Source organism: Silene latifolia, chromosome X (assembly GCF_048544455.1).
Source record: "Silene latifolia isolate original U9 population chromosome X, ASM4854445v1, whole genome shotgun sequence".
Classification (NCBI taxonomy): Eukaryota; Viridiplantae; Streptophyta; class Magnoliopsida; order Caryophyllales; family Caryophyllaceae; genus Silene; species Silene latifolia.
The window spans coordinates 11,355,712-11,382,771 of NC_133537.1; the positions used below are offsets into that span (position 1 = coordinate 11,355,712).

At 42.2% G+C, this 27,060-nt stretch overlaps 2 protein-coding genes across 2 annotated transcripts; one reads left to right on the plus strand and one right to left on the minus strand.

The window, feature by feature from the left end:
- The first annotated feature begins 3,394 nt into the window (after positions 1 to 3,394).
- Positions 3,395 to 8,064, plus strand: LOC141622851 (uncharacterized). The gene is made up of 7 exons (XM_074438869.1): positions 3,395 to 3,728; positions 3,819 to 3,868; positions 3,994 to 4,059; positions 5,014 to 5,271; positions 6,076 to 6,237; positions 6,714 to 6,803; positions 7,648 to 8,064. The coding sequence occupies exons 1-7, from the start codon at positions 3,460 to 3,462 to the stop codon at positions 7,842 to 7,844; spliced, it is 1,092 nt and encodes a 363-aa protein (XP_074294970.1). The 5' UTR covers positions 3,395 to 3,459; the 3' UTR covers positions 7,845 to 8,064.
- A 14,877-nt stretch (positions 8,065 to 22,941) lies between these two features.
- On the minus strand, positions 22,942 to 24,459 carry LOC141621215 (E3 ubiquitin-protein ligase PUB23-like). Its single transcript, XM_074437873.1, has one exon. It carries the CDS (start codon positions 24,304 to 24,306, stop codon positions 23,005 to 23,007), a length of 1,302 nt encoding a protein of 433 aa, XP_074293974.1. The 5' UTR covers positions 24,307 to 24,459; the 3' UTR covers positions 22,942 to 23,004.
- Positions 24,460 to 27,060: the final 2,601 nt, after the last annotated feature.

Genomic DNA, 27,060 nt, shown 5'->3' on the forward strand with positions numbered 1-27,060 from the left:
CCCTTAGGTCGGAATAACAGTATATCGACCCATCGGGTAGCCCCTTGTACCAACTTTGTGCCATCCCATGCAGGGTCGTTGGGAAGACTCTGCACCAAACCTCATCAGGTTGCTCCCACACCGAAATGTAAGACTCGAAAGCCTCGACATGGTCGGTTGGGTCGCTCTCTCCTTTGTATGATATGGGTGGCAACTTTAGCTTAGTCGGCACCGGGACTTCTAGGACATAGTCACTGAGGGGCTGTCTGACCACGTGTCGAACGATACGCGGCGATCGGCTCCTCGCATCCTTAGTCCGGCTCCTCTCCCCGTGGCGGGAAGGGCTTCTTCTCCGACTCTGGTGAGTCGGGCTTCTTCTCCGACTCTGGTGAGTCGGACTTTTTCTCCGACTCTGGTGAGTCGGACTTTTTCTCCGACTCTGGTGAGTCGGACTTCTTTCGCTCCTCTGGGGCAGGCCTCGTCGGTGCTGCGGCGACGCTGTCCTCCCGCGAGTGCGGGAAGGACTCAGGTCTACCACTAGCGCTCTGGGCTCCCCCAGCGTCTTGACAGGGTCAGCTTCTTTCAATGCTCCGTTCAAGTCTCTCGGAGTCACATTTTGGGCCCTGGTCTCCTGTGCGGGTGCCGCCGCTCTTGTCGTTGTGACAGTGTGAGTCGGCGTGCCACCCATTAGGTCCAGGAGTAGCTTCAGCTTAGCTGCATCAACCACATGTCCCATGATGGTGACTTGGTCGGCGGGCAGCGGCGTATCTGGTATTATTGGCATCCCGTACGCCGGTTGAATTACTCGGCCGGTGGAGGGCTGCACAACCCCAGAGTTGTGGACGGTATCATCTTGGTAGAATTCGGTTTCGTCAGTCACAATTGCTTCTGGCTGCTTTGACATCTTCTTAGCTTGTTGGGTGGGTTTTTTTTTTTTTTTTTTTTGTAAGGGATTTGACTAGCTTCTAGTATCTGTTTCCCCACAGACGGCGCCAATTGTTCCGGGTGTAATTTCAGAGCAGTTATTTGCTACCACACTTGCTTGTAGAATGACGTCTTTGATCGAATCCTTCTCTCGGTCTCTCCTGAAACAATGAACAAACTGAGGGCTCGGCTTTGTACCGAGCGCACTCACTCCGACGCTCAAGTCAGTAAACTTAAAGGGATTAAGTTATGTGTTACTTGGCGAAGTATGTATTGTAGAGAGATAAGGAAGATATTACCAGATTATGAGGTGTTTAGGTTAAATTGTGGATCCTTTCCTCAATAAGGGTTGAGGAGTATTTATAGACTTTCACCTTTTGTCACGTAGTGACCAAGTGGCCAAGTGGCTAGCAGGTGGAAAGACTGATCTACCCTCGGCCGAGGGACCCATGGCAGGCCGGCGGGCCCTGTTGACTCGCCGCCGAGGGGTCTTGGATATGAGTACGCGGATATGTGCCCCGGCTGGCTAGTCGTCGTGGCCGGGACATAGGTGACAGGCCGACAGGTTGCGTCGGTTAGGCTGTCTAAGTCGTTGACTTGCTGTGGATATCTTTGACCTTGCTCAATATGTTGACTTGGTCAGCGGGTGCAGAATATGCCCCATCAACTATAAACTACGTACATAAAGTAAATTCTATATATTTTTTTTTTGGTCTAACCATCCGGTAATCCAAACCACATTGTGCCGACTAATCCGGATTTCGGGGCGTGTCCAAGGATTACGGTATTTAAACCCCTCCCAATCGCAGTTGTGGGGGATCGATCCGCAGACCTCCCTACCAAGCGCAGCCCCATGCTACCACTGCGCCAACTAACGATTGATAAAAGTAAATTCTATATGATGAAGCACACTAATGCTCTTGCATTCAAGAACTATACGGTTTTTGTCAACTAAGCCTCTATTTCGTATAAGCATACGACGAAGAGCAACTAATTCAACGAGATAGATTACCACACAACGATTGACTTAAAAGTTAAACTACGCAACAATATAAATTCTAATCGGATATGGTTGGGTCAATTTGAATACGTACTTTGTTTACGAAACACATATATTATAGTAGTAACGAGAGCTCAAAGGGGACTGATTACAATAATATGCATGACTTATTCAATATTAGATCAGAGTACTTATTCCCTAAAACTTTCAGTTTGATTAGAATCATAGACTTCCCACAATTTCCTAAGACTTTTAGTTTGATTAGAATCATAAACTTCCCATAATTTCCTGTTGTCGTGCAAGTAAGGCGATTATAACTTTTATATACACAAATCATTAAAAAAAAGGTTAATTTATTTGTATATACTCATATTCTAAAAAAAACATCTCAATTTATTTGTATATACTCACATTCTCACGAGAAAACTAATGTTAAGAAAGTAAACATAACTTCTCAATTGCGAAGATACAATTAGAGGCGAGTCAATATTATAACCCGTACAACGTACGGGCACAAAATCTAGTATCAAAATAAAGTCGACCGGCATGTTATAAGTCCCCTACACTTACCACTACACTAATATTATTACATTGCATAAAAGGGGGAACTAACTGGTACAACTAGCTAAAACTTTTGGGTCATGTGAGGGCACTTGTCCTCACTTTCCCTCCTCCAAATCCGCCAATAGTCCAAGATTGTATAAGGTGTGCTATTATCGATTTATTTGAAAATGATCACTATGTGGTAAGAAACAGTGAGGCCAAATTGAGCTACGTTGGGTCTATTTGTATTTGGGCCAAATTTGTAATTGTTTAAGTTCTGGTTGGGCCTAGGGTTATAAATGATCAGTGTCGGCTCAAGTCCTCAAAATCAAAACGGTCAAACCTACCTTGAGTCGAATCCATCCAAATCAGAGTCGATCTCAAATTCAACAAAACGCGGATCGAAAACTCGTTTCGTTTGTTGTTAGTTTTATATAGAATAATTTTAATATTTTAAAACTGTACTAATTTTATATTATATCCTCTTTTGGTATTTATAATTACATTCTAACATTTTTCAAATGATATGGAGTATTAGTTTTTCTCATAATAATTTTTTTAAAGTATTTTAAGTGTGAGTAAATGAAAAGAAAACATAATGACAAATCGAACTCGATTCGAGCACGAGCTTCTTCCGATCCAAACTCGAGCTTCTCAGTTGATGCATTCAGTAGTTTGATAACATGCCAAGCCCACATATGAAATAACCAGCCCATGTTTTTCAGTCCAGAAATTCGGTCCATTTCATTTCACAATTGGTCTCTCTTGTGACGGGTTACCATTTGTGGCGGATATTTTGTGAGATAAAGTGATAACAAAATGGGTTAGTGGAGAAAGGGGACCACATGAATAGTGTTGCAGAGAGAAAAAAAATGGATACTTTGTGAGGTAAAATGGTATCCGTTACTCAAGAGTGACGGATATGTGCCGTCACAAACAAGAATTTGTGTTCATTTCATTACATCAATTCTTCTACTACAATTATTCCAGATTTCCAGCAACAAATCAGAAAAATGGCGTCGAAAGGAGCAGAACCGAAAAACACCAACTGGAGCGAAAAAGTCGAGGATTTACTCGATTCCGGCGACACTAATTCCGCAATCTCTTACCTCGAAACCCTAATTACCGAACTCCAAACCCTAAATTCCCCCAATTCCCAATCTCAATTAGTTTCTGCACTTCTTCAATTATCCAAACTTTACTCTTCAATCGGTTTCTCTCTTAAATCCGATCAACTTTCTTCTCAAGCTCAATCCATTCAACTTCGCTCTCAATCATCTGAGTATGTCTCTTCAATCTCGTTAATTCTTTTATTTTCAACGTTTTTTTATTTTAATTTTTACTCGATTTGTCGATTTTTTTGGGATTTTAGTGATGGCTCTCGATGCGGTGGTTCGAGTTCAACTAGAGATAATGAGTGTGGTAATGCTATTTTCGCATAATCGTACATTCCTCCGTCTCAATCATTTGCTTACCTTTTATATCATTTGCGACCGGTATTTGTAAATGTATGCCCTATGACTGGTGTTTGTGTGTTTTATTTTCAGATAAGGTTGAGTTCGTCGCGGAATCGTCGATAAGAAATGTAGCTCCTCTGGAATCTTCGGATGATGGTATGTTTGCCTTTGTGGTGGAATTTTTGTTAGTGGTTTAAATTTGCTGTTTTGAAAAGACTAGCTAATTATGATAAGGGATAATTTTTGTGCCCTAGAATTGACATTGCAAATATCCGTCATAAACAATGAAACGGATCAAATAGATGGATGAGACAAAAAGCAGAATGCCTAGGGAAGTATTTTACCTGTTTTATACTTAAAACGGATATGGCCATCTTAAGAGAGACCAACTGAAATAACACGTGTTAGTTTGTCGAAGTATTCTGTTGTCGTTTTGGTTGAGGTTCGATTATTGACTTGACTTGATGTACTTGTTTTATAGTGTTTACTCGATTGGAAGTTCGGACTGAGCAAGTGAGCAGGAATATTATGTTTATAATGGTGTATTACATTTTAAAGTGTGCTTGGATTTAGGGTAATTATTACTGTATTAAGAAAAAAATAACAAAGGAAGTCAAAAAGTGGAATGGAATAGATAGAATGTCATTCCATAAGGGTATGGATTTGGAATCCCATGTCTCTCTAAACTTGTGTGTCTTGCTTATCTCTCTCTCTTAGGGGGGCGGAGTCGGGAGTTTGGGGGGAGTGCAGGGTATGGGATTCTAGGGATTTGAATGGAGTTAAAATTTATGAAGTATCTAACTCCGTTACAATTCATTCGAAAACACTTAACCAAACACCCTCTAAATGGTAGTAATGGTAGCCTATAGGACTAGTAGTGCTGTCACTACCACCTCACCTGTCACGGCCCCTTTATCTTCCTGTCACCAGCATCATTTTCCTTGTTTCTTTTCTTTGTGTTGGGTTCTATACCCCTATAACAACAACAATTACCCTTGACTCAGATGATCACTTAATTGTGACATTGCTTAATTTTGTTGTGACTTGTGAGCATTGAAACACTCATGTTTTGTGCATTCGGTGACATCATGTTGTTGTCATGTAGGACAGATTGGGAAGCAATGGTGGATCGTGCTCCAGACGAATTGCTATCTGTTTCTCCAAAGATTCCACTTGAACCTGATGTATCTAAACTTTCATTGAGTGACGACACAAAACCGAAAGTTCCAAAAAGGCGTGGTCGGGGAACCTTCACTTATAGAAAACAGGGACTGTATAGTGATCAGCAAGCTGATGATTGTGGTGGTTATGAATCACCAAATGAGACTGGTCATGAAATTCCAGAAAAAGCTCCAGAAACAAAAAATTGTGAGCTTTACTAGTCCTCTAGCACTTATGTATCTTATTTTGTTTATGCTGCTTTCATATGTTGGAGTCTATCCTTTTAAAAGCTACGATCCCTATCCAGCGAGATGAACATCCATTTTTTTCTTTATGTTGTTTGCCTTGTTATCCATAGATGAATCAGCTGTGACGTTTTTCTCTGCTCCTTGTCGTTCTTGAATGGGATTTATCTTGTGATTGTGGATTTGCATTCAGTTAGGTAGGTGATAGCCTTATAGGGTGTGGAATTACCGTAGAAAACGCGAGTTTGAGTAAAAATTCTACCCATATTACTATAATAGACTCCTTTAATTAGTTTATCATTTAAGAATTAAGACCCTACATGTCAAACTCTCTATCTACGCTGTTGCTCATTTCTCACCTGTAAGGCTGTAGCAGGAAATTCATGCCTATATGTATGAAAACGCAAGCATGAGTCTTTTCTTTGTGCAGGGATTGAATGATCTAAATCCTAGAAACATTTGGTGAAACATCTTTTTCTCATTCCTCTGCCAATCACTTATCCTGCATGTCTTAAAATATATATACTACTATGTTTCCTTCTCTGCTTAATATGGAATAAAAAGTTCTGGCTTTGAAATAAATAGAAATTCCAAACCAGCCATGTGAATGGGGTTAAGCAGCTATATCATAATAAGGCATATTTTGGGTATTTGCATTTCTTTCTAAAAAACCCATTGGTCATATATTTCTTGAATTTTTTGGCGAGTTAATGCACTCTCTCATAATTTGCTGAATTTCCTAATACCTTTTTTTTTTTGGTATCAGCAACACATGGTACACGTCATGTCCTTGTCTTGGATGGATTTGACCCAAGAACTACAACGACAGATTTAGAGAAGCTTTATAAAGACTATAGGGATCGTGGCTTTGCCATTCGTTGGGTTAATGATACACTTGCATTGGCTGTGTTTCAAACTCCATCAGTTGGTATGTAATGCTTGAGTTTGGCATTCGATAATGCTGTATACATATTTTTCTGCCATAAATCCTCTTTTATTGACATTTTACATTTGATCAGGCTTATAGTCTATGTTTTTGTTGAATATAATTAATCAGTCCGTTTTATTCATCCTGAAATCAAAATTATGTAGGAGTATGTATATGGTAGCTAATCTGGGGTATGTTGTCGGTCAATAATCCGTCACTGTTAAAATGCTCTGGTGATGATAGACCTTCAAATTATCTTTTTAAAATCTTTTTGTAAGATTGAATCAGAGACATATAAATGGCTTTTTTTTTTTTTTTTTAAAATTAAATTCGTGCACATGCTAAAGACAAACTATGCGAGTTGAATTTTCTTTTGCCTAGTTGATTGTGATAAAGTTAGCATCTATAGCTTCAGCGAGTACTTAATAACAAACATGCAAACTTATATGGGTTTCTCGATGATCATCGATATGCAGCTCGCGAAGCCCTTGACAGTGTTCATTGCTCATTTTCGGTTCGTGTGATGGAAGAAGAGGACTCAATAATTAACTCTATTTCAATGAAAGGTATCGTTTCTTTTTGTTAGCATTTTCACTTGCCTTTTGGGAATATGTATATTTTAGGATTATCTCAAGACACCTAATTTATATCCCCACGGGCCACAGGCCATAACCCTTTTCCACAAATCATACTGATTATTATCCCAAGTCTGGTAAGAAATTTGAAAAATATGTTGGAGAAATTTAATCGTTGGCAACCCGTTGTAATGCCAAAGGCAAATATTGATTTGGATAAAAATAGAATCACGCGAGACACGTTGTCCTTAAAGGGTGGGTATCTCTAAATGTATCCGAGGATAAGACTAACGGTTCCCTCTCGTTCTAGGCAAACAAAGCAAGAGACTCCAAATGGACTTTCGTGTGATGTTTGTTTTTCAAAGTCAAAGTTCCAAATTCTCTTCTTAGTTTGTTCATGTGGCATATAGTATGTAACTATGTATTATATGTACATCCATGTACTCTTAGGCATATCCAAAACGGATGGTATGCATCATCCAATGGTCCCTTTTCAGACTAATATTGACAGTTTTTAACATAAACCGACATCATCCAACTTAAACCGCTCAGCCAAATACCAAATAACAAAGTACACGAACAGGGCCTCAGGGTCAAGCTTACTTGACTTTGACTGAATCCCGATTACACTCAAATGAGTCCGGTGATTCACTTAAGTCACCAATAAAGTGTGTTTAATGATGGATGTATATGTAAAGAAGGGGTAGAAGTAGACACGTGTGTCGTTGTACACTTGTACATGAATAAGTTGGAAAATGAACTTTCTGCACATATAACGTAACTGCAAGTATGACTAATTTTAAGGCTGCACTGAATATGGTTACTGTCCTTCTAGATTTGGATCTTCCTCGCCAACGACCCAAGACATCTGCTCGGACAGCGCAGAGGCTCATTGCCCAGGAGTTGGGAGTGAAGTTGCCTTCTACTTTTGGCTCCAAAGAGCTTAGAAGTCAGGAAGATGCTAGAAGGAATCGAATTGTTACCAGGCAAAATTTGAGGGATGAAGCGTGGGGTTCAGATGATACAAAGTAAGATTGTCAAACTTACCTTAATTTTGTAACTCAATCATTCATTTGTTATTACATGCTTTGAATGATCATTGTTCTGCTGTTTGATGTAAGTGAGTACTTGTTATTACATGCTTCGTAATGAAGTAAGGCCTGTACAGTGTTACCATGATTTGACAAGTCATGTGTTCTTCATTGTGTAATTGAGGAATTGGGACATATAGACAACGTCACAGTTCAAGAAATAGTGTTTTTTTTTTGTTTTCAAAAATTTCTTTCTAGTGTTTCTGTTTCTGGAAGATGAAGGCGGGAAGGAAAAGGGTGATGCTGGTCATGCTGATGAGTATTTCTCTTCCCGGTCAGTGGGTGACTAGATACTAACTTAGGATATTATCATTGTAAGTCATAAGCCTAAGCTCCTTAGACCTTAGGTTTGGTCTTGGCTTGGTGACTTGGTCACGGGTCACCTCATGCCAAATCCTAGCTGGGGATCATTCGGTGATTGTGAGCAAAAGAGAGCGATCAAGGTAACATGGAAGGGTTAAGAACAGCATGAAAGAGTGAAGGACGAAGAGAAGATTTTTTTTTTTTTTTTTTTCATATAAAATCCTAATACTTTCCCGTTTTAAGCAATTTAAGACCATCTAGGTGAATTATCTTTACATTGATGCTTATGATTTTGGTATTTTGGTTCCTGTATTTGTTCCATGAAATTTAATATTCCAGCAGTAGTTACAAAGACAAGAAATTGCTAGACCGGCTCCTTATTTGAACATTTTTGAAGTCTTGGAAAAGTCTTGAAGTCTTTGCGTTTGATTAAAACACTGGTGAAAAAAATAAAAACATAAAGAACCAAATGAATCGGAGGAAGCAAATAACTGAAAATCTAGTTGCACAGTCACATTTGCAGTGTGCGACTGTTGGTATGTTCTAACTTCTAATTAACCTTGTTACATATATGATGGGTTACGTGGTGGTACAAGAAAAGAAACTAGGTGGCTAAAGTGCGAGGAGTAGCTACTCGGAAGGATAGTACGAAGGTCCTGGGGAGGGTAGTTCAAAATGGCGATATCAGCCGGCGATTAGGAAGCCAGTCACTAATGGTGATAATAGTTGTAGCTAGAGCTGTTCAAATGCGGGCTTGGGCCGGATATGGGTTGGGCCGTGAAGAAAAAAGTTGCCCTTTAAGACTATAGTGGGCGGGACGGGTTAGAATTATGGGCCAACTATCCTTGCCCTTACCCGCCCTTTAGTTAAAAGTCGGGCGGCCCATGGGCTAATGGGCCATAACACTAAACTTTAACTGTTAATTACTTATTCGGTATAGAATAACATCAACTTAAACTACTTTTTATATCTCATACCTTGATTTGAAATTTGAAGTTATGTGTATAATATATATGGATAGTGAAAGAATACATATAAGAGTAGAGGTAAAGATTGAATGTATACATTATTGTAACTTGTAATACACGGTAATTAGCGGTGTTTTGAATATATGCGCCTATTGTAAAGACAATCAAAATTTAATTACCATGGAGATATATGGAAAGACAACGGTTTAGGTTCGACTTTATTAAATAAAAATGTCTTTATTTTCTTTTATTAAAAAAAATCATTATTTATAATATAAAACAATTAATATACACAAATAAATTGAAAATTTATTATCTTATATTTTTAGTGGGCCGGCGGGTTGGCCCGTTTGGAAAAGCTCGTGTCCATGTCCGACCCATTTACTTAATCGGGCTGGGCTTGTCCAACCCACGACCCATTTTTTTGAAAATTTTGTGTCCAAGCCAGCTAAAAATAAGGGTCGGATGGGTCGGGTTATCGGGCGGTACGGCCCATGAACAACTCTAGTTGTAGCACACTTTGGGTGGTGGTAAGTGGTAACTGGTAATCTACCAAACTCAAACTCAAATTGGTTAAGCACACACTGTAAAAACGCTAATGCATGCATGAAAATTGAAATGATTCATTGCATATAGACGTCTTTTGAATTTGATCAGATGCTTTTTCTTTTGCAAAATCTTCCTCTTCCGCACAAGTCACAACTAACATGACGGCTAAATAAATCATTTCCGTTAATGGCTATGTGGACCATTTTGACTTGGTTTTATTCCACTTTGGTCCCTTCCTTTTTTCTTTTTTCTTTTTTACGAGTGATTCATTTATAACGTTTGTAGTCTTAAGCTAGATAGTACGGACACTCATCCTAATCGGCGTTCCCGTGTCGGATACCCGTGTCGGACACGACACTCGCCGGACACACGTCAAAACGTGTCGGACACTTGTAAAGCCGTGTCTAACTTTCATCTTTTATTTGGGCACGTGTCTGACACGTGTCCATGATATTTTGAGCCGTGTCCATGGTATTTTCACACATCTTCAAACAGAATCAAGTTGAATTTAAGATAAATGGCGTGAATTGTTATATGGTTGAATTTGGTGGGAAATAAGTTGAATTGGAAGTAAATGATGTTCTTTAGACTAGTAATGAGATGTCGAAATAGATTGATTATAAGTTGGTTTTTGGTTTTGGAAATGAGAATGAGTTATAATTAACGTCAAGTTTTACCTTCACTTATTTAAATTTAATATTCAATACCTTTTCAAAAATAAAACCGCCTATAAAATATATATTTTATTAAATTTAAATGACGTGTCCCGTGTCCTAAATTTCATGGGATGTCGTGTCGCGTGTCCGTGTCGTGTCAGTGTCCGTGTCCGTTTTGGTGCTACCTAGGTCTTAAGTCACTCCTTTCATTTTATCTCGGTTATTTTTTTTTTTTTGGATGTTTTATTCATTTGTTTACTTTTCTATATTAAAAATTATTTTGATGAGTAATTTGATCAATATCATTGTCCACTTGTCAATAAGTAAAACTAACTACAAATGATCTTCTCCCGTTTGGTACTCCCTCCAATTTCCTATTATTTTCATATTTCTTTTTTCACACTAGTTTAATTATCTTCCCTCATTCCTTTTTTTGGTAAGTTTTATTCATTCTTTATTATTTTCTCTCTCATAAAAAATCAACAACTTCCAGTATTTTATTCATTCTTTATTATTTTTTCTCTCTTAAAAACTTCACAACTTACACTATTTTATTCATTCTTTCCCTTCTTTCTTTCCCTTTCTTATTTTTTGTGCCCAAAAAAAAGGGGAAGATAAAAGAAACTTGAAGGGAGTATTTGTGTCGAGGCATAGGTAAACAAATGACGAAAGGGAGAAAGTATTGTGTCAATTTCAGTAAAAATCAACTACTACATTATTTCTTGGTTGGTTATGTTGGCCTTCGCAGTTGTCGACGTGTCAGCACTAAAATGCCAACAACTCGTATAGTCGTATTAAGAGTTACGGAGAGTATTAACCGTATAAATAAATAAAAATATAGGTAAGGAGGAAATTAAAGAGTGGAGTCTAAGTAGTAAATATGGGCCTACTTACAGTCAAAAAGAGTAGGCTGGGGGGGAGGCCCACGTAATTAAATGCTGTCGGCTGTCTTAGTATTTGCCAAGTCGGATCGGATCTACTTGTACGTTGTATAGCCGCAAAAGTAAAAGTGCAACCTTGTGTCATTACCATTTTCAATCAAACTGTGTACTCTCATTTACTTGGACCATAAGAATAGCCCAAATCTAACCCACACGGCTATGACTTATGAACTTGTGTGGGAACCGGTAAAAACAGGTTTATAATAGAAAAAGTTAAATTAGTTGAATTAAGAAATGATATTTAATAATTAGCAGATTATAGATTAATTAGATTTCGATTTATCTACTATTTGAATATGTGATTGACTTATTAATTTATTATTTATGCAAGAATTTACTAATTTTACCTAATAGGAGTATGTTTACAAACAAGGTCATCTTATACTCCTTAGGGGTCGTTTGGTTGCCACTTAGAAAACATAAGCATTGGAAAATCCCATAATTTTGAAAAACATGGGTTGTTTGGTTGCCATAAATTTTGGAAAATGTAGGAATTAGCACTTCCTAGGAACTTCAAATGCCTACATGATGTGAGAAGTTGCTTACCTACTCCCCCCTTGGTCATTGGAAGTTCTTGTGGAATTTAATTCCTACATGAGCAACCATACACTTTTACGAAAATCACCCGAATTGGATGAGGGAACTTAATTCCCATGAATTGTATTTTCCTAGGAAAATTAAGTTCCTTGATCAACCAAACAACCCCTTAGTATGAGTCTACGAGACAGTCTTATTTGTTAAGTTCTCGTTTATTATTATTAATAATAAGTGAATGTTTTGACTTGATTTTTCATTTATATACTATTTTCCATTCTAAAACTAGCTTTGTGAAAAGGACTTTTATATGATAAATGTAAATATTTTATTATCAAATAATAACTCATACTAACTTGACTTATATAAGTCATTATTTTTAGGATTTGACAAATAAAGTCACAATGTGACACTAGGAAGAATATTATGGGAAGAAACAAGTATGATATTAAACATTTATAATTGAACTTCACTATTTTCTTTATTCAATCATTTATTTACCTTTTATATTGAGAAATATTTTAATTAAAGGTAAACAAATAATTAAGACGGGCTCTATATATTATACACTGCTTTCCACATTTGACTTTGTGGTATTCACTCTGGCATGTATTATACGACGTAACTCTTTTACTACCTCTTTTTTTGTCAATGATGTAGTACTATTCACGTCGAAGGCAAGAATTTGACGAAGATTATATAAAATGAATATTAGGTAGAGAAACCAAACTTTGTCATTTAGTTTTGTGGCTTAAACTGTTTGTCATTAAACTGTGATTCTTAAATCAATTTAGCCCATATGTTAATGTCAACTTAAATATTTGATTTATCTTTGCATCTAGGTCCTACATAATAGTGACTAGGGCACTTGATGAGACGAGACAGTTCGCGAGCAACTCGAGCTTGGCTTGGCCAAAGCTCGGCTCGTGTGAGCTCGGTTCGGGCTCGGCTCGAGAGCTTAACGAGTTAAGCCGAGCTAACGTTGGCTAGGTTTGAAAAGCTCGTAAGTGGCTCGAACTTGTGTAGTTAGATAAGATAACTCATATTTTATAAAAATATTTTGTCATGATTATATATTTGTATCACACATATCAAGAATGTCTCCTTGATTTTTCAATATTTGTATATAAAACATTCGAGCCTTGTGATTGAAAGGATCGAGAGAGAAAAAACGAAAATTCAACAATTATATATAGGCTCGAGTTGAGCTCGAGTTTGGCTCGAGCTCCCGTTAAAGCTCGCAAGGTTGATAACGAGCATAATTTGTTCAAGCTCAAGCTCGGGGAAGCTCGAGATCGGATCAAGCTCAAGTTTTATTTTATGAGCACAAGCCGAGCAAGACCAAGCTCGGGCTCGGTTCGGCTCGTTAACACCCCTAATAGTGACCTACCAAAATGAAATAATGAAACTGATGGGAGATTGGCCTTTAGTTTACTGGTGGAGCGTCCCGCTAGAAAATGAAAATTTCGAATTATTCTATAAAAGTTTTGAGATTTTTTTTTCAATTTTACCTTGTTCATTACTCGTTTCGTTAAATCTTGGCTCCATCACTGATTGATCTAATGTATTCATCACTTAGGTAACCAAATGATCGGAAATTCAGAATTAAAAAAAGTGTTTAGATACAAATGTCCATAACCATGTATATAGATAAATTCTTCACTCCCAGTTATTAATTCTATTTTCACTTGCTTATGTAATGAAGATGGAGAAATTTGATCTGCTTAATATACAGTTTAAATATTCAAGTTATTTACACAGTTTAAATATTCAAGTTATTTACATAATCTTACAAGCGGATAGGATAGACTGTAGAGGATGAGAGGTTTCGTCCAACAATTTTTGGAAGAGAACTAATAATATAATTGTTCCGGGTGTAATTCCAGAGCAGTTATACGTTACCACCCGTGCTTGTAGAATGACGTCTTTAGTTGAATCTTCCTTGCGGTCTCCTGAAACGATGAACAAACTGAGGGCTCGGCTTTGGACCGAGCGAACTCACTCCGACGCTCAAGTCAGTAAACTTAGAGAGATAAGTTGTTGTAACTTGGCGAAGTATATATTGTAGAGAGATAAGGAAGATATTACCAGATGAATAGTGATTCTAGGTTAATTGTGGATCTCCTCCTCAATGAGAGTTGAGGAGTATTTATAGACTTTCACCTTTTGTCACGTAGTGGCCAAGTGGCCAAGTGGCCAAGTGGCTAGCAGGTGGAAAGACTGATCTACCCCTCGGCCGAGGGACCCATGGCAGGCCGGCGGGCCCTGTTGACTCACCGCCGAGGGGTCTTGGATATGAGTTCGCGGATGTGTGCCTCGGCTGGCTAGTTGTCCCCGCCGAGGCACAAGAGACAGCCGACAGTGGCGTCGGTTAAGTTTGTCTAAGCCGTTGACTTCTTTGTGGATATCTTTGACCTTGCTCAATATGTTGATCGGGTCACGTTGGTGCGAGAATATGCCCCATCAATTTGCCCCCAGCGTAGTCTATGCCGTGGTATGGGCTCCGATGTATGTTGAGCGTATATTCTGTGCAAGTAAAAATTTTTGCCCAGGCTTTTTCTACCTCGGCTTGATCGTATTATGGCCGTACCATATCCCCCCTCCACATGGTTGTGTAATGGACATCCGATGTGGAAAAGGCAATGATATTTGGCCGAGACCGGGGTGGAGAGTCTTAGGTTGTTTATGATTGCCCCTGGCCGGTGCTTTCTGGCTTGGTTGATCATGTGGCCGGCGGAGAAACGGATACTTAGGAATTTGTTGAGGAAGACGAATAGGCAGACAGACTTGAAGGGGCGTGTTGAAGACGCTTGGTCACTGTTGCATTGATTGACGTTCAACTGTTGCAACGATTGACATTCCGTGGCTGCATGCCTGACACGTGTCTGTTTGATGATTGGCTGACGTTTCATGGGCTGTGCCCTGATTGGTCCTTCTTCATGGGCTTTTCCCTATAAATAGGGCAGTTAGTCCCTGAAATTGGCCACCAATTTCATTTTCTATAAAATTTTCTTCTTTCTAGCCTTCTTTGTGAAACTTCTCTCTAGCTTTCGGACTTGTTACTCCGGCGTAGCATTTTTCTTCAAGGTAAACAATCAAATTTTTGATTTTTTTCATTAAGTTTTCGTTGTGAATCATGTCTTCTCACGATCTGGGTCCTAGTAACCGTGCGCGGGGGTTCCCCGCCGCGTCTTGATGAGGAGGAGATGCTAGATGCCATCCCGATAAGGTCTGGGGGCCCTAGGTCTCCGTCTCCTGAAGTCGATCCAAAAGCTTTGGAGGATTGGGAGGACGATGATGATGATGATGACGACGGTGATGATCGGTGATGATATCGAAAGGGCTCATCCCGATGAGGGGAGGCGAGACGTTATGGATCACGGCGAGGCCCGTAAGGTCCGCCTTGACCGTGTCCGGACCCATAAGTTCGCCGGTTGCTCGCGAGACATTTTTCGAGGGCCATTTCTACTTTGGCAGGGGGTACAAAATTGTTATCCCCGAGGAGGGCCAGCCATCCGTTGTCCTCCACCGGTTGCACCGGCGTATACATCCCGCACTTGAGTACGGGCTCCGGTTTCGCCGAATGATTACGTCATGGCTATCATTAGAGCCATGAACGTCGCCGTGGCCCAACTGCACCCGTTGGCTATTAGGACCATAGTCGGCTTTGTCCGCTCTGTCTCTTCAAGGGGAGGTCCCAACGGTTAATTTATTCCGTCGGCTTCACCACCTTCGGCCGTCGTTTCCCGGTCGTGTCGGATGGTACAGCGTGCAAGTGGAGCTGGGTTACATCTCCGTCGATAAGCTTTTCTCCCGCAAGGATTTGGAAAGATCGGTGGGTGTACGTTGAGGTCTTGGGATGACTATCCATTGCCGGTCCCTTCAAAGACGGAGTTAATTTGCGGTGAGAGGCGAGGCGGAGCATGACGGATGGGTCACCGGAAAAAGCTTAAGATGGACGCTTGAAGGTCCCTCTTAATGAGGATGAGAAGCGGCGATGAGGCTCTTTGAGACGGACAAGAGTGGGGTGTCGAAAAGATGGATTCCCCGACGCGGATCATTCTTCAGGATGAACCGCTCGCCATGTCGGCCTCATACCGGCCCTAGCGCGGGGTGAGTGGGGTCGGTGTGGGGCCCATTTTCGCACTCAACGTTTTGTTTCTTGAATTTCGATTTACTTTTACTTAACTCTTGCTTTGCTTCCTTTGCAGACCACTTTGGACCAGGACTGTCGAGGATATCCTTCGGAGGATGGGCCGCACAAGGATAAGACCGTTCTCGATTTGCACCCTAAGGCTCGCCCGTGATCGCAGGACGTCGCCGAATGATCCGATGGATCGCCACCGAAAGGCCCGAATGTGGAGGCGGCCCAGCGAGGGTTGCTAGTAACATGCCGCGCCGAACGCGGAAAACAAAATCTTCGGCGGCGACGGCGTCGACATCCGTTCCACCTTCCATCCCTTGATCCCGAAGGAGACGGTGGAGATCGTTGACATTACCGATGGGGGGGACTCCGATGCGGAGGGATCTCCCCTTGTCCGTAAAAGGAAAGAGCCCACCCCTCGCTGCGATATCCCTCTACTCGCGAATCGCGCCGGCGAGGAGATGCGTCCTCCGAGCAAGAAGGCCAAGCATGGTACGGATATATCCCGTGGCTCGGACTTAGCGATTAATTAGGCGTTCACGATGACGAAGCTCTCCGATACGTCCATGTATGCGACACGGATGTTTTAATTGACTTTTTTTTTAGATCAAGTCGGCGGCCGCCGTTCTCCTTTGTGGCACAATTGGAGAAGCGACTGAGAAGGCGGGTGATAGAAATATCACCGTCGATCCCCTACTTCAGAAGGTTTCCCCCACCGAGCTTGTGGCGGAGGGGATGAGAATAGGCAAGAGGTCGGCGAAATGGACTCGGCTTCTGGCTCCCACATTATGGAGCAAGAGAGGACCATGGTCGAAGCCGCCCCACGCTCGAGCGGCTAAGGCCGGAACTCGACGCGCGAACAAGGAGGCTAAGAGGGCCAAGGCCGAGGTCAAGAGGCGTCCGTCCGAGAGAAAACTCGGGGAGGACGCCGAAAAGGAAGTCCTCGTTGAGAGAGCCAAGGCCGAGGCCGCAGGGAAGGCGCTAAGGCTAAGCGGGAGATGCGTGACCTCGTTCGAAGCACGCCGACCTTTACCTTACGCAGAGAAACGAATTTAGGGGCTTGTTCCAGGCCCAGGGGAAGGTGGTCCGGAACAAGGATGCTATCATTGCCCAAAGGGAGGAGGACATTGAGAAGCTCCAAACCGTTATCCTCCCTAACATGTGATTGGGGAGCTTTTCCCTCTTGATGGATCCTTTCCGTGGGACAAATTTGACGAGCTGTTTGATGACAAGCTCGAAGCTAAGGAGGAAGCCGCGAAGGAGAAGGCCAAGGAGGAGGTAAGGGTGAAGAAGGAGGAAGAGGCGGCCGCGGAGAAGGCGGCCCTTGCTGAGGAGGCTAAGGCGGCCAAGGAGGAAGCCGAGAGGATGAAGGCACCGAGGCCGCCGAGGCCGTGGTCGCCGAGAAAGCCGAGACTCGCCGAGATACGGGTCGCCCATTAAGGACGATCCGCTAACGCTGCGATGGCAAGCGACAACGAGCATAGGGAGACGGGCGGTCGTCACGTGCTCACCGGCGTCTCGGATAGCTTTAGCTGTTCGGGGCCAATTATTAAGCCTTTCCTCCCCGCCATCTTTTGGCGCTTAAATGATATGTCTGTAACCTTTTGTCTTTCTTTTCCTTGTATTTTGTACAACTTTGGTAGGTTGTGTTTTGGCTTATCCTTATGGGGACGGCCGTCGTCTGTATTTTCCTCACTTTGTAACCTGATCATTTTTAATAAGAGTTTGCTTATTCGTCTCCGCTTGGCCGAGGTCTTTTCTTGTCTTCGCCGAGTTGTCTTCTTACGTCATTAATTGAGCGCTTCTTTTGTTTCTACCTCGGCTTTGACCGAGCGGTTAGAATGCGTATCTCTGTTGTGTTTAACGTTCTAGGGCGTCTTTGATCGCTTTGCGAGTATCAACCGCGCCGGTTGTGGATAATCATGAAATCGCTTCCTTATAGTGATTGTCGTGGCGTCTACCTCTTGGAGGATTTCTTTGCGGCGTCTACCTCTTGGGGTGTTCGCCGTAGCGTCTACTTGGGGTGATCTGCGACGGCGCCTATTCTTGATGGTGATCGCCGTAGCGTCTACCTCTTGGAGTGATCTGCGGCGTCTACCTCTTGGGGTGACTGCCGTAGCGTCTACTTCTTGGGGTGACTGCGACGGCGCCTATTTCTTGATGGTGACTGCCGTGGCGTCTACCTCTTGGGGTGACTGCCGTAGCGTCTACTTCTTGGGGTGACTGCGACGACGCCTATTTCTTGATGGTGACTGCCGTGGCGTCTACCTCTTGGAGTGACTGCTGCGGCGTCTACCTCTTGGGGTGACTGCCGTAGCGTCTACTTCTTGGGGTGACTGCGACGGCGCCTATTTCTTGATCGTGACCATGGGGGGAAATGAACACTTTGATGGAAAACTTGGACGATTCTTCATTAGATAAAAACGTGGGTCGGGGTGCCCACAGTTGTCTTGGGCACCTCCGCCGCTTATACAAAATTTTCCCGAGATTGTCAGTGCCCTAATGGCTCATCAAAGGTGCACCCTCCATGTCTGTCAGCCGGTGTGTCTTGAGGGATCGTCGGACCTGGGAATGTCTTTGTATGATCGTATCGGAAGGACTTTAATTTGGCGGTGTCGGCTTTGCCACCCTTTCCGGGTATCCTACCATCCCGTCATCTCGAGCCTCATACTCTCCATCGATTTGGTTGGCCACCAATAGTGAGCATGTTTTCACCACGACGTGTTCCGCCCCCAGCGACCCTAGCTAACTCAACTCCATTTATCACCGCCTCGTATTCGTATTCGTTGTTTGAGGTCGAGAGGGTAAGTTTCAAGGCGTGCTCAAACACGTCCCCGTTTGGCCGGTGATAAGAATGGCGCTCCGAGCCGTTCGCCGTGGGGACCCGTCGCAGTTATTTCCCATACGCCGGATGCGGCTCTCCTTGGTCGGTCGGGGTTCCTTCAACCATGCCGACGTCGGTATTCATCGGGTCGCCCTCCCGCCGCAAGGACGGGCTCTTCCCCTTCCCTCGACTTCTTCGCCGCTTTGAGGGATTGCATGTTGCACCCTCCGGCGGATATCCGGGTGTTGACCACCTCGTCCTTCTCGTCCTTGGAGACGAGCTTATGCGCCTCCCCCCGGTCCGAGACATACATCGTTGTCGGGGCCGGATTGACATTATCGCATCGGCCTCGCTCGAGTGACGCGGCCTATGAGGACGTTGTAGGCGGACGAGCCGTCAATGACTACGAACTCGGATAGGACATTCTTCGCCGCATTCCCTTCGCCGAACATCACCGTGCATCGATCAACCCTGGGGTACCAGCCGGCCCCGGAAAAGTCAGTACAACGGATTGGTGCGGGGGCTCAAGTCTTCAACCTTCGAACCGAGGTTGAGAAAGCACTCCTCGAACATAATGTTCGTGTAGGCGCTGTGTCAATCGTGCACCTCTTGACTGGTGGTTGGATATGTCCAAGTGGACTACAAGTGGGTCGTTGTGAGGGGCGATGACTCCCTCGTAGTCCTTCTTCCCAATAGTCATGTCGGGGATGTTGGAGGCGGGGACCGCTGTTTTGGGCACAAAGTTGATGGCCCGATCTGGCTCGTTCAGTGCCGTTTGTGCCCATGAGCGGACCCACCGTTCTCGTTGCCCCGATGACAACATGGATCACTCCTATCCGTTCAAAGACGGATTTCTTATTTGAACCGCCGGCCTCGGTCTTTTGGCCTTTGGCAACATACTTGCCGAGGCTCCCCTTCCGGATTAGCTCTTCAATGGCATTCTTCGGATGCTAGCGGTTGTCGATAAGGTGACCGGTGTGGCCGTGGTACTCACGATCGGCTCGTGTCACCGCATCGGCTTGGGGGGCTTTCCCACACTCGGCCCTCGCCCTTGCTCGGGCGAAGACCTCGGCGCAGATACAACCGGGGGTGTGATCATTGTACCGCCTTTGGTGGTACGTTCCCGAACTCCCTCCGGCGCCCGCCGAGCGCCTGCCTCGGTGGATCTGTCGACCGTGACCTATTATCGTCACGGCGTCTTTCATCGGGTTGTCCTCCGGCGGCTCTTTCTTTCGAGTGCTCGGCCTCGCTGGGCCTACCAGGTTTTGTGGTAGTCCTCCACCTTAATGGCTTGATCGACCATTTTCCTGGCGGAGTCTAGTCTCTGGCCACCGCACTTGATGAGCTCATTCTTTAGGTCTCCTCTCGGGAGGCCTTTTATCGCGAAGGTCGGTTCATTGCTCACTCACGAATCTGCTTGAACCTTGGCGTCGAACCTCTTCACATAACCGGAGAGATTCGCCTCCTTCCTGTCGATAGTCGGGAGGTCCGAGGTCTCCACGGCCCTCCTCTTGTTGCGAGAATCGGGCTAGGAACGTGTCCTTTAGGTCGGCGTAACAAGATACCGACCCCGTCGGGTAGCCCTTGTACCAACTTTGTGCCATCCCATGCGGTGTCGTTGGGAAGACTCGGCACCAAACCTCATCGGGTTGCTCCCATACCGACATGTGAGACTCGTAAGCCTCGACGTGGTCGGTTGGGTCGCCTTCTCCTTTGTATGCTATAGGTGGCAACTTGACTTAGTCAAGATCGGGTATCTAGGACGAGGCGCCGAGGGGTGTCGACCACGTGTCGAACGACACGCGGCGATCGGCTCCTCACATCCCTAGTCCGGCTCCTCTCCCCGTGGCGGGAAGGGCTTCTTCTCCGACTCCGGTGAGTCGGGCTTCTTCTCCGACTCTGGTGAGTCGGACTTCTTTCACTCCTCCGGGGATGCCTCGTCGGCGCGCGGCGACGTCCGTCCTCCGCGAGTGCGGGAAGGACTAAGGTCTACCACTAGCGCTCCGGGCTCCCCCGGCGTCTTGACAGGCCGGCCTTCTTCCGGTGCTCCATTCAAGTCTCTTGGAGTCACATCGGGCCCGGTCTCCCGGACGGGTTCCGCCGCTCTTGTCGGTGTGACAGTGTGAGCCGACGTACTACCAATGAGGTCCAGAGTAGCTTCGGTTTTGCCACAAAGCAACCACATGTCCCATGATGGTGACCTGGTCGGCGGGCGTGGCGTATCCGGGTATTATTGGCATCCCGTACTCCGGTTGAATTACCCGGCCGGTGGAGGGCGCGCAACTCCAATTGTGGACGGTATCATCTTGGCGAGTAAGTCGGTTTCGTCGATTACGAATACCTCTTGTTGTTTTGACATCTTCTTAGCTTTTTGGGTGGGTTTTTTTTTTTTTTTTTTGTTTGGGAATGAATGTGACTAGCTTCTAGTATCTTTTCCCACAGACGGCGCCAATTGTTCCGGGTGTAATTCCAGAGCAGTTATACGTTACCACCCGTGCTTGTAGAATGACGTCTTTAGTTGAATCTTCCTTGCGGTCTCCTGAAACGATGAACAAATTGAGGGCTCGGCTTTGGACCGAGCGAACTCACTCCGACGCTCAAGTCAGTAAACTTAGAGAGATAAGTTGTTGTTACTTGGCGAAGTATATATTATAGAGAGATAAGGAAGATATTACCAGATGAATAGTGATTCTAGGTTAATTGTGGATCTCCTCCTCAATGAGAGTTGAGGAGTATTTATAGACTTTCACCTTTTGTCACGTAGTGGCCAAGTGGCCAAGTGGCTAGCAGGTGGAAAGACTGATCTACCCCTCGGCCGAGGGACCCATGGCAGGCCGGCGGGCCCTGTTAACTCACCGCCGAGGGGTCTTGGATATGAGTTCGCGGATGTGTGCCTCTGGCCTAGCTTGTCCCCGCCGAGGCACAAGAGACAGCCGAAGTGGCGTCGGTTAGCAGGCCGTCTAAGCCGTTGATTTCTTTGTGGATATCTTTGACTTCGCTCAATATGTTGATCGATCGGTGGTCGAGAATATGCCCCATCAATAATAGATTAAAGCTTAATTACACGTAGGGTACATCTTATATGTATTTTTTTTTTAATTTTTTTGGCAGTTATCTTTATATGTCTATATATGCAATTCATTCACATAATAATCACCGTCCTCGGATTCTCGGTAGCACCTTCTCACGTATAATGTGTTGACATATATAACAGTAGGTGTGAATGTATACAACAGTAAGTAAGAGGGTTGTACCAAGATTAATACCACATAATAGCACCCTTTAATCCGTAATGTGTGACTACGTACTTTTATTTATTTATTTATTTTTTATATCAACCATCATAGTTTATAAATTTTTATAAGCAGACAAATTATCGGATCTAAGATCGAGAGGGACGTAAACAATAATATAAGTCGACATAAGTTTGATGTCAAAATTGATGAGGAATGAATGCATGTTTAGTTAGGCTTGTGTATATATTAATATAAGTGCATGGATCAACAACTTTTATTTATCATTTTATCCCATCATTTTCTGTACACAAGCAGCTTGTCTCTTTCTTTCTCTTATCTCCTTCAGTTTGTGATGGGTACACTTACTCAATTTTCTTTTTGTCTATTTGTAGAATTGTAGAAAAAGTCCTCTTTTAAGTTCTTCATTTAAAGGGATGGAGTCGGATTTTGCGACCTAAATCGATCACTTGTTTAAGAGACTGGGAAAATTCTTAATACCGATCTCTTCAACTGACTTTAACAATTGACTTAGACATAAATCGAACAGTTATATTTTTCTTTGAAACTTCGTGACTAGCTAAGCTAGTTCTTAGTCACTAGTTCTTTTATGTAATTGGAGCAATAAAGGCGATTTTGATGCTACATGATTCTAATCCAGGTCATAATGAGTACCACCTCTCATAATTTTTATCAGCTAAGGTAGTTGACATTTGCTGTTTAACCAGTAACCACTAGTTGCATGATTTCGTATGCTAAACTTCGAATTCAGTCTCAATGAACTAAAATTATTCAAATTGAACATATATTAACGTTTCATTTTGATTGATTATTTACATGACTCGATATATACGATTTGATTAAAAAAAAAGGAAAGGAGGGTTTACCTAATTTCCTTGTAATTCTTACCAAAAAGATACTAAGAATACAATAATCAATAGTCCAAAATTCAATTACATGGGTAAGAAGAAAGCAAATGAGGAGGAATACAAGGGGAAACCTTCCAAACACTAGAATGCAACTTCAACATTTGTTTAGCTCTTTCTTTAGTCTTTGAACTACATTCTACTTGTATAACCAAACACAACTTAGCAACCACCCCAACCTCCATCATATCCCCAAGAACCCTCCCGGTCGCCACATACCGAGAAATCAACGACAAAATCTTAACCGCCCGATCACTTGCCACATGTGACACCCGTAAAATCTTCTTAGACACAACTGCTATTCCTGCACCGTGCCCTACTAGATCCGCCCTTCCTTCCGCACACCCACATAACTGGTCCAACACCACTAGGCCCAATTCACTTAATCGACGATCCAACCCGTCTATAAGTAGCTCCACCAACACATGGACCAACCCAGCCTGAACCACTTTAACTCGATTTCTCCCCCACGGGTTTAATTCCACTAGAAGCTTCAAAGCCCACTTGGTAGACACATTAGAAATATTCTCTCTAATAATATTAACAACTTCCCTAACCATATCATACGTGACATTACTTAATTGAGTCGGGTCCGCTACTTTATACACAAAATTAAGTACCTTAACCCCGTTCTCCCTGATCTGAACTGACCCGAACCTTAATAACTCAACAATTGAGTCGATAAACAACAAATGATCACCACTACTCTTAATCAAACCCTTGAAAACATTCTCAATATCAACAATTTGTGCAAAAAAGGACAATGCCTCTTCTTTATAACATTTATCATATCCTTCACCTATTAAAATGGACCCCACATAATCAAAAGCTCCACACTCTTCTAGAACCTTCTTAGCTTTACCTTCTAGAACAAGAGACAAGATCCTCTCCATGCAGGAGTACGTTAACTTGGTGGACTCCCTTGCGTCAGAAATGAGCTTTGTGACGTATGCATGGTTTACTATAATTGGTTGTTTTGGTGTAGGGATTCGTTCTACGCCGTCCGATGCATGGAGAGTGCACCATGATTGGATCAGACGGCGGAGAGTATGGTTTGGTGTGATCATTAGTGTAGGATAATAAGGACTTACCTTTATACAGAAGCGATCAGAGTTGATCGTTAAATTTTGATGATTATTATCATCTAATGGTTGGGAGATTAACCCTAGTTTAGTAACGGGACATGTTGTGTTTTTACAAGTGTAAAACCATTTTTCTATGCTATCCCTATCGTATGTTATACCCGTTACTATGGTAACGGGGTCTTTCATAAGTTGTAGTGAGATTGGACATAAAAAATGTGTTGGGATTTCGAAATCACCCATTTATATGTTTTTCGTGACTAAATATTGTTTTAGCAACTTACGGGTATGTTGTTAAAAATATGGATAGTTTTGTGGTGTACCGGCTCGAATCTGGACTAAATGAGTTGTATGATGAAATTAATGGGTAGAAAGAATATGTTTGTAGATATTGTGAGGAGTGAAGAAAAGAGGAGATATGAGAGGTTGATATATAAATGAGGAATTGAAGAGAGAGAGAGGAGATGAGTTCACATAGAAAGAAAAGAACAACTTGTTTAATTAAATAAATTCAACCCTAGCATAAAGTCAAACACGGACCTTTTTATGGAGAAAAGTGAGTAAAAAGTTTAGAAAATTAAATTGAATTTTGGAAAATGATTAATTTAACACAAATACTTTTCTGTCATATTAAGTGTGTAATTTTTTTTATTTTATTTTTTTGATAAGGTAAGAAAATTAGATTGATCATCTTGAGTAGGACCAACCTATCTCATTCTTTCGAATGAGTGAGGTAAGTTGAAGTCACCGGCTATCAAACCACCTCAAAAGAGTTGGACATTCATGTCCAATAGAAGCCATAAAATCAGCAACTTTGTTGCTTCCCGATAGCAATGTTTAATTATCACTTCCTCGACGAAATTAAGATCTAATTTTACATCTTTGATAATACTAGAAATTTCCCAAGGAATTTGCCAAGTACTACGGATTGAGTTAATAACACATAAATTATCACCTTCGACAATTAGCTTTGAGATTCCTAAATATTTAGCTGCTAAAATGTCTTCGTTTAAGGCAAGAGCTTCTGCTTAATGAACTAATATTAAGCGTGTAATATTAATTGTGTTAATTATGTTAATAAAATAAATATTAATTATGAATATTTTATTCAAGACTCATTTTTGTTTAATAATTTGATTTGAGACGGTGATTGGTCTAGTTAGAGTCATCTACCATGGTGTAGGCTATCACATTTCAGTCCGTCTTGCTTAAGACCGTCACTATCCGTCTTAAGCTTAAGACGAATAGTGGCCTCTCACACAAATGCAAGTGGGAGGCAAGTGGGTATATCCATTTCCCACCCACTTGCCTCCCACTTGCATTTGTGTGAGAGGCCACTATCCGTCTTAAGCTTAAGACGGATAGTGACGGTCTGAAACAAGAATTTGTGATCACATTTATATACCTACGATTTACTTAATACTTCCTCCATTCAACTCCACTCTACCTATTGGCAAAAAGCACAAGTTTTAAGGGTAAATTAAAAAATGAATAGAAGTACAATTGGAGTTGTGCCATTTACTTTATGGAATCAGAAATTGTCCAAGTATTAGTGTGTTAAACCAACACTAATTTTCCCACCAAAATTACAAAACTTCAAAAACCCCACCAAACACTTAATTTCCCACCATTTTCTGTCAAGTCAAGCTGTTGGAACCCACCAACTAGGGTTAGTTTTATGCATAAATTACAATCATCCTCACATTAAATTACATATTCCCTCATTCATTAGCAACACAACAAAAAAAAACTTTCTAAAATTATTTACAGACCAAAAAATTACAGTTCACTACAGACCAAAAAATTACACAAGTTTCCAAAATTATCTTCAGAGCATCAATGGGGTTCAAGTGCATGTCTGAAGAAACGAGGACGGAAGTCGCCATCTACTTGCTTCAAAAATCAAATGACGGGCAACTTGATCGTGGTGGTGCAATCAAAGAGGCGAAAGAAAAGATTCAATGTAAGTGTAAGGACCATATCAAACATATGGAGACTTGCAAAAAAACCAAGGTTAGTAGGTGAAAAATTAGATGTCAAGAGTGGTAGGATAGGCAACAAAAATAGAAAAAGGATTTTACCAAACATTGAACATATCAAATCACTTGATAAATCACTAAGGGACACAATGATCAGAGTTTCTGAAAATTGTGGAGTTTCAGTTGGAACGGTCCATTCATGGGTGAAAGAAGGTTTACTTAAACGTCATTCAAGCCCATTACATCCTAAACTCAGTGAGTTACACAAGGATCAAAGGCTACTTTATTCATTAAAGTCATTGGTTGTTAAACAAGTTCTTGAAGAGTTCTTAGATCTTAATAATGTTCGTGGATGAAATAATGTTTAATGAAATGAGCAACGTAATACACATGGATGAGAAGTGGTTCTATATTACGGAAGACAATGAAACCGTAATACGTAGTTGAGGGGAGGAGCGCCTCATAGAAGTTTGTCAATCAAAGAGGTTCATCACAAAAGTGATGTTCATGTGTGCGATCGCAGACCTATTTATGGTGAAGATGGTGAATGCATTTTTGATGGTAAAATAGGCATGTTTCCATTTACTAATCAAGTTCAAAGACTAGGTCAAGCGTAAATAGGCCAAGGGGTACATTAGAGACTAAGCCTATTGAGTCCATCACAAAACAAGTAGTCAAGGATTGTCTAATTCATCAAGTAATTCCAAAGAATTAAGAGTGTTTGGCGAGAAGGTCTTAGCAAGCATATTTACATACAACAAGACAATGCTAGGCCACACATCAAGAATGATGATCCCGATTTTATGGCAAAGAAGCAAATTCGGATGGATTTAATATCGAGTTAGTATTTCAGCCCGCTAACTCACCAGATCTAAACGTTAATGATCTTGGGTATTTCAAGGCACTACAATCATTACAAAAAAGAAGGCAAAGAAAGACAAGTGGACGACCTAGTGAATGAAGTTATGCAAGCATTTATCGACATGGTCCAAGCAAACTCAACAACATTTTCTTATCG

Bases quoted from the DNA above. Each gene is read 5' to 3' on its own strand.
- LOC141622851 (XM_074438869.1), top strand. From the start codon at position 3,460: ATGGCGTCGAAAGGAGCAGAACCGAAAAACACCAACTGGAGCGAAAAA. The intron at 3,729-3,818 runs GTATGTCTCTTC...TTGGGATTTTAG, and splicing joins CTTCGCTCTCAATCATCTGA to TGATGGCTCTCGATGCGGTG. The intron at 5,272-6,075 runs GTGAGCTTTACT...TTTTGGTATCAG, and splicing joins AGCTCCAGAAACAAAAAATT to CAACACATGGTACACGTCAT.
- LOC141621215 (XM_074437873.1), bottom strand. From the start codon at position 24,306: ATGGGTGATTTCGAAATCCCAACACATTTTTTATGTCCAATCTCACTA.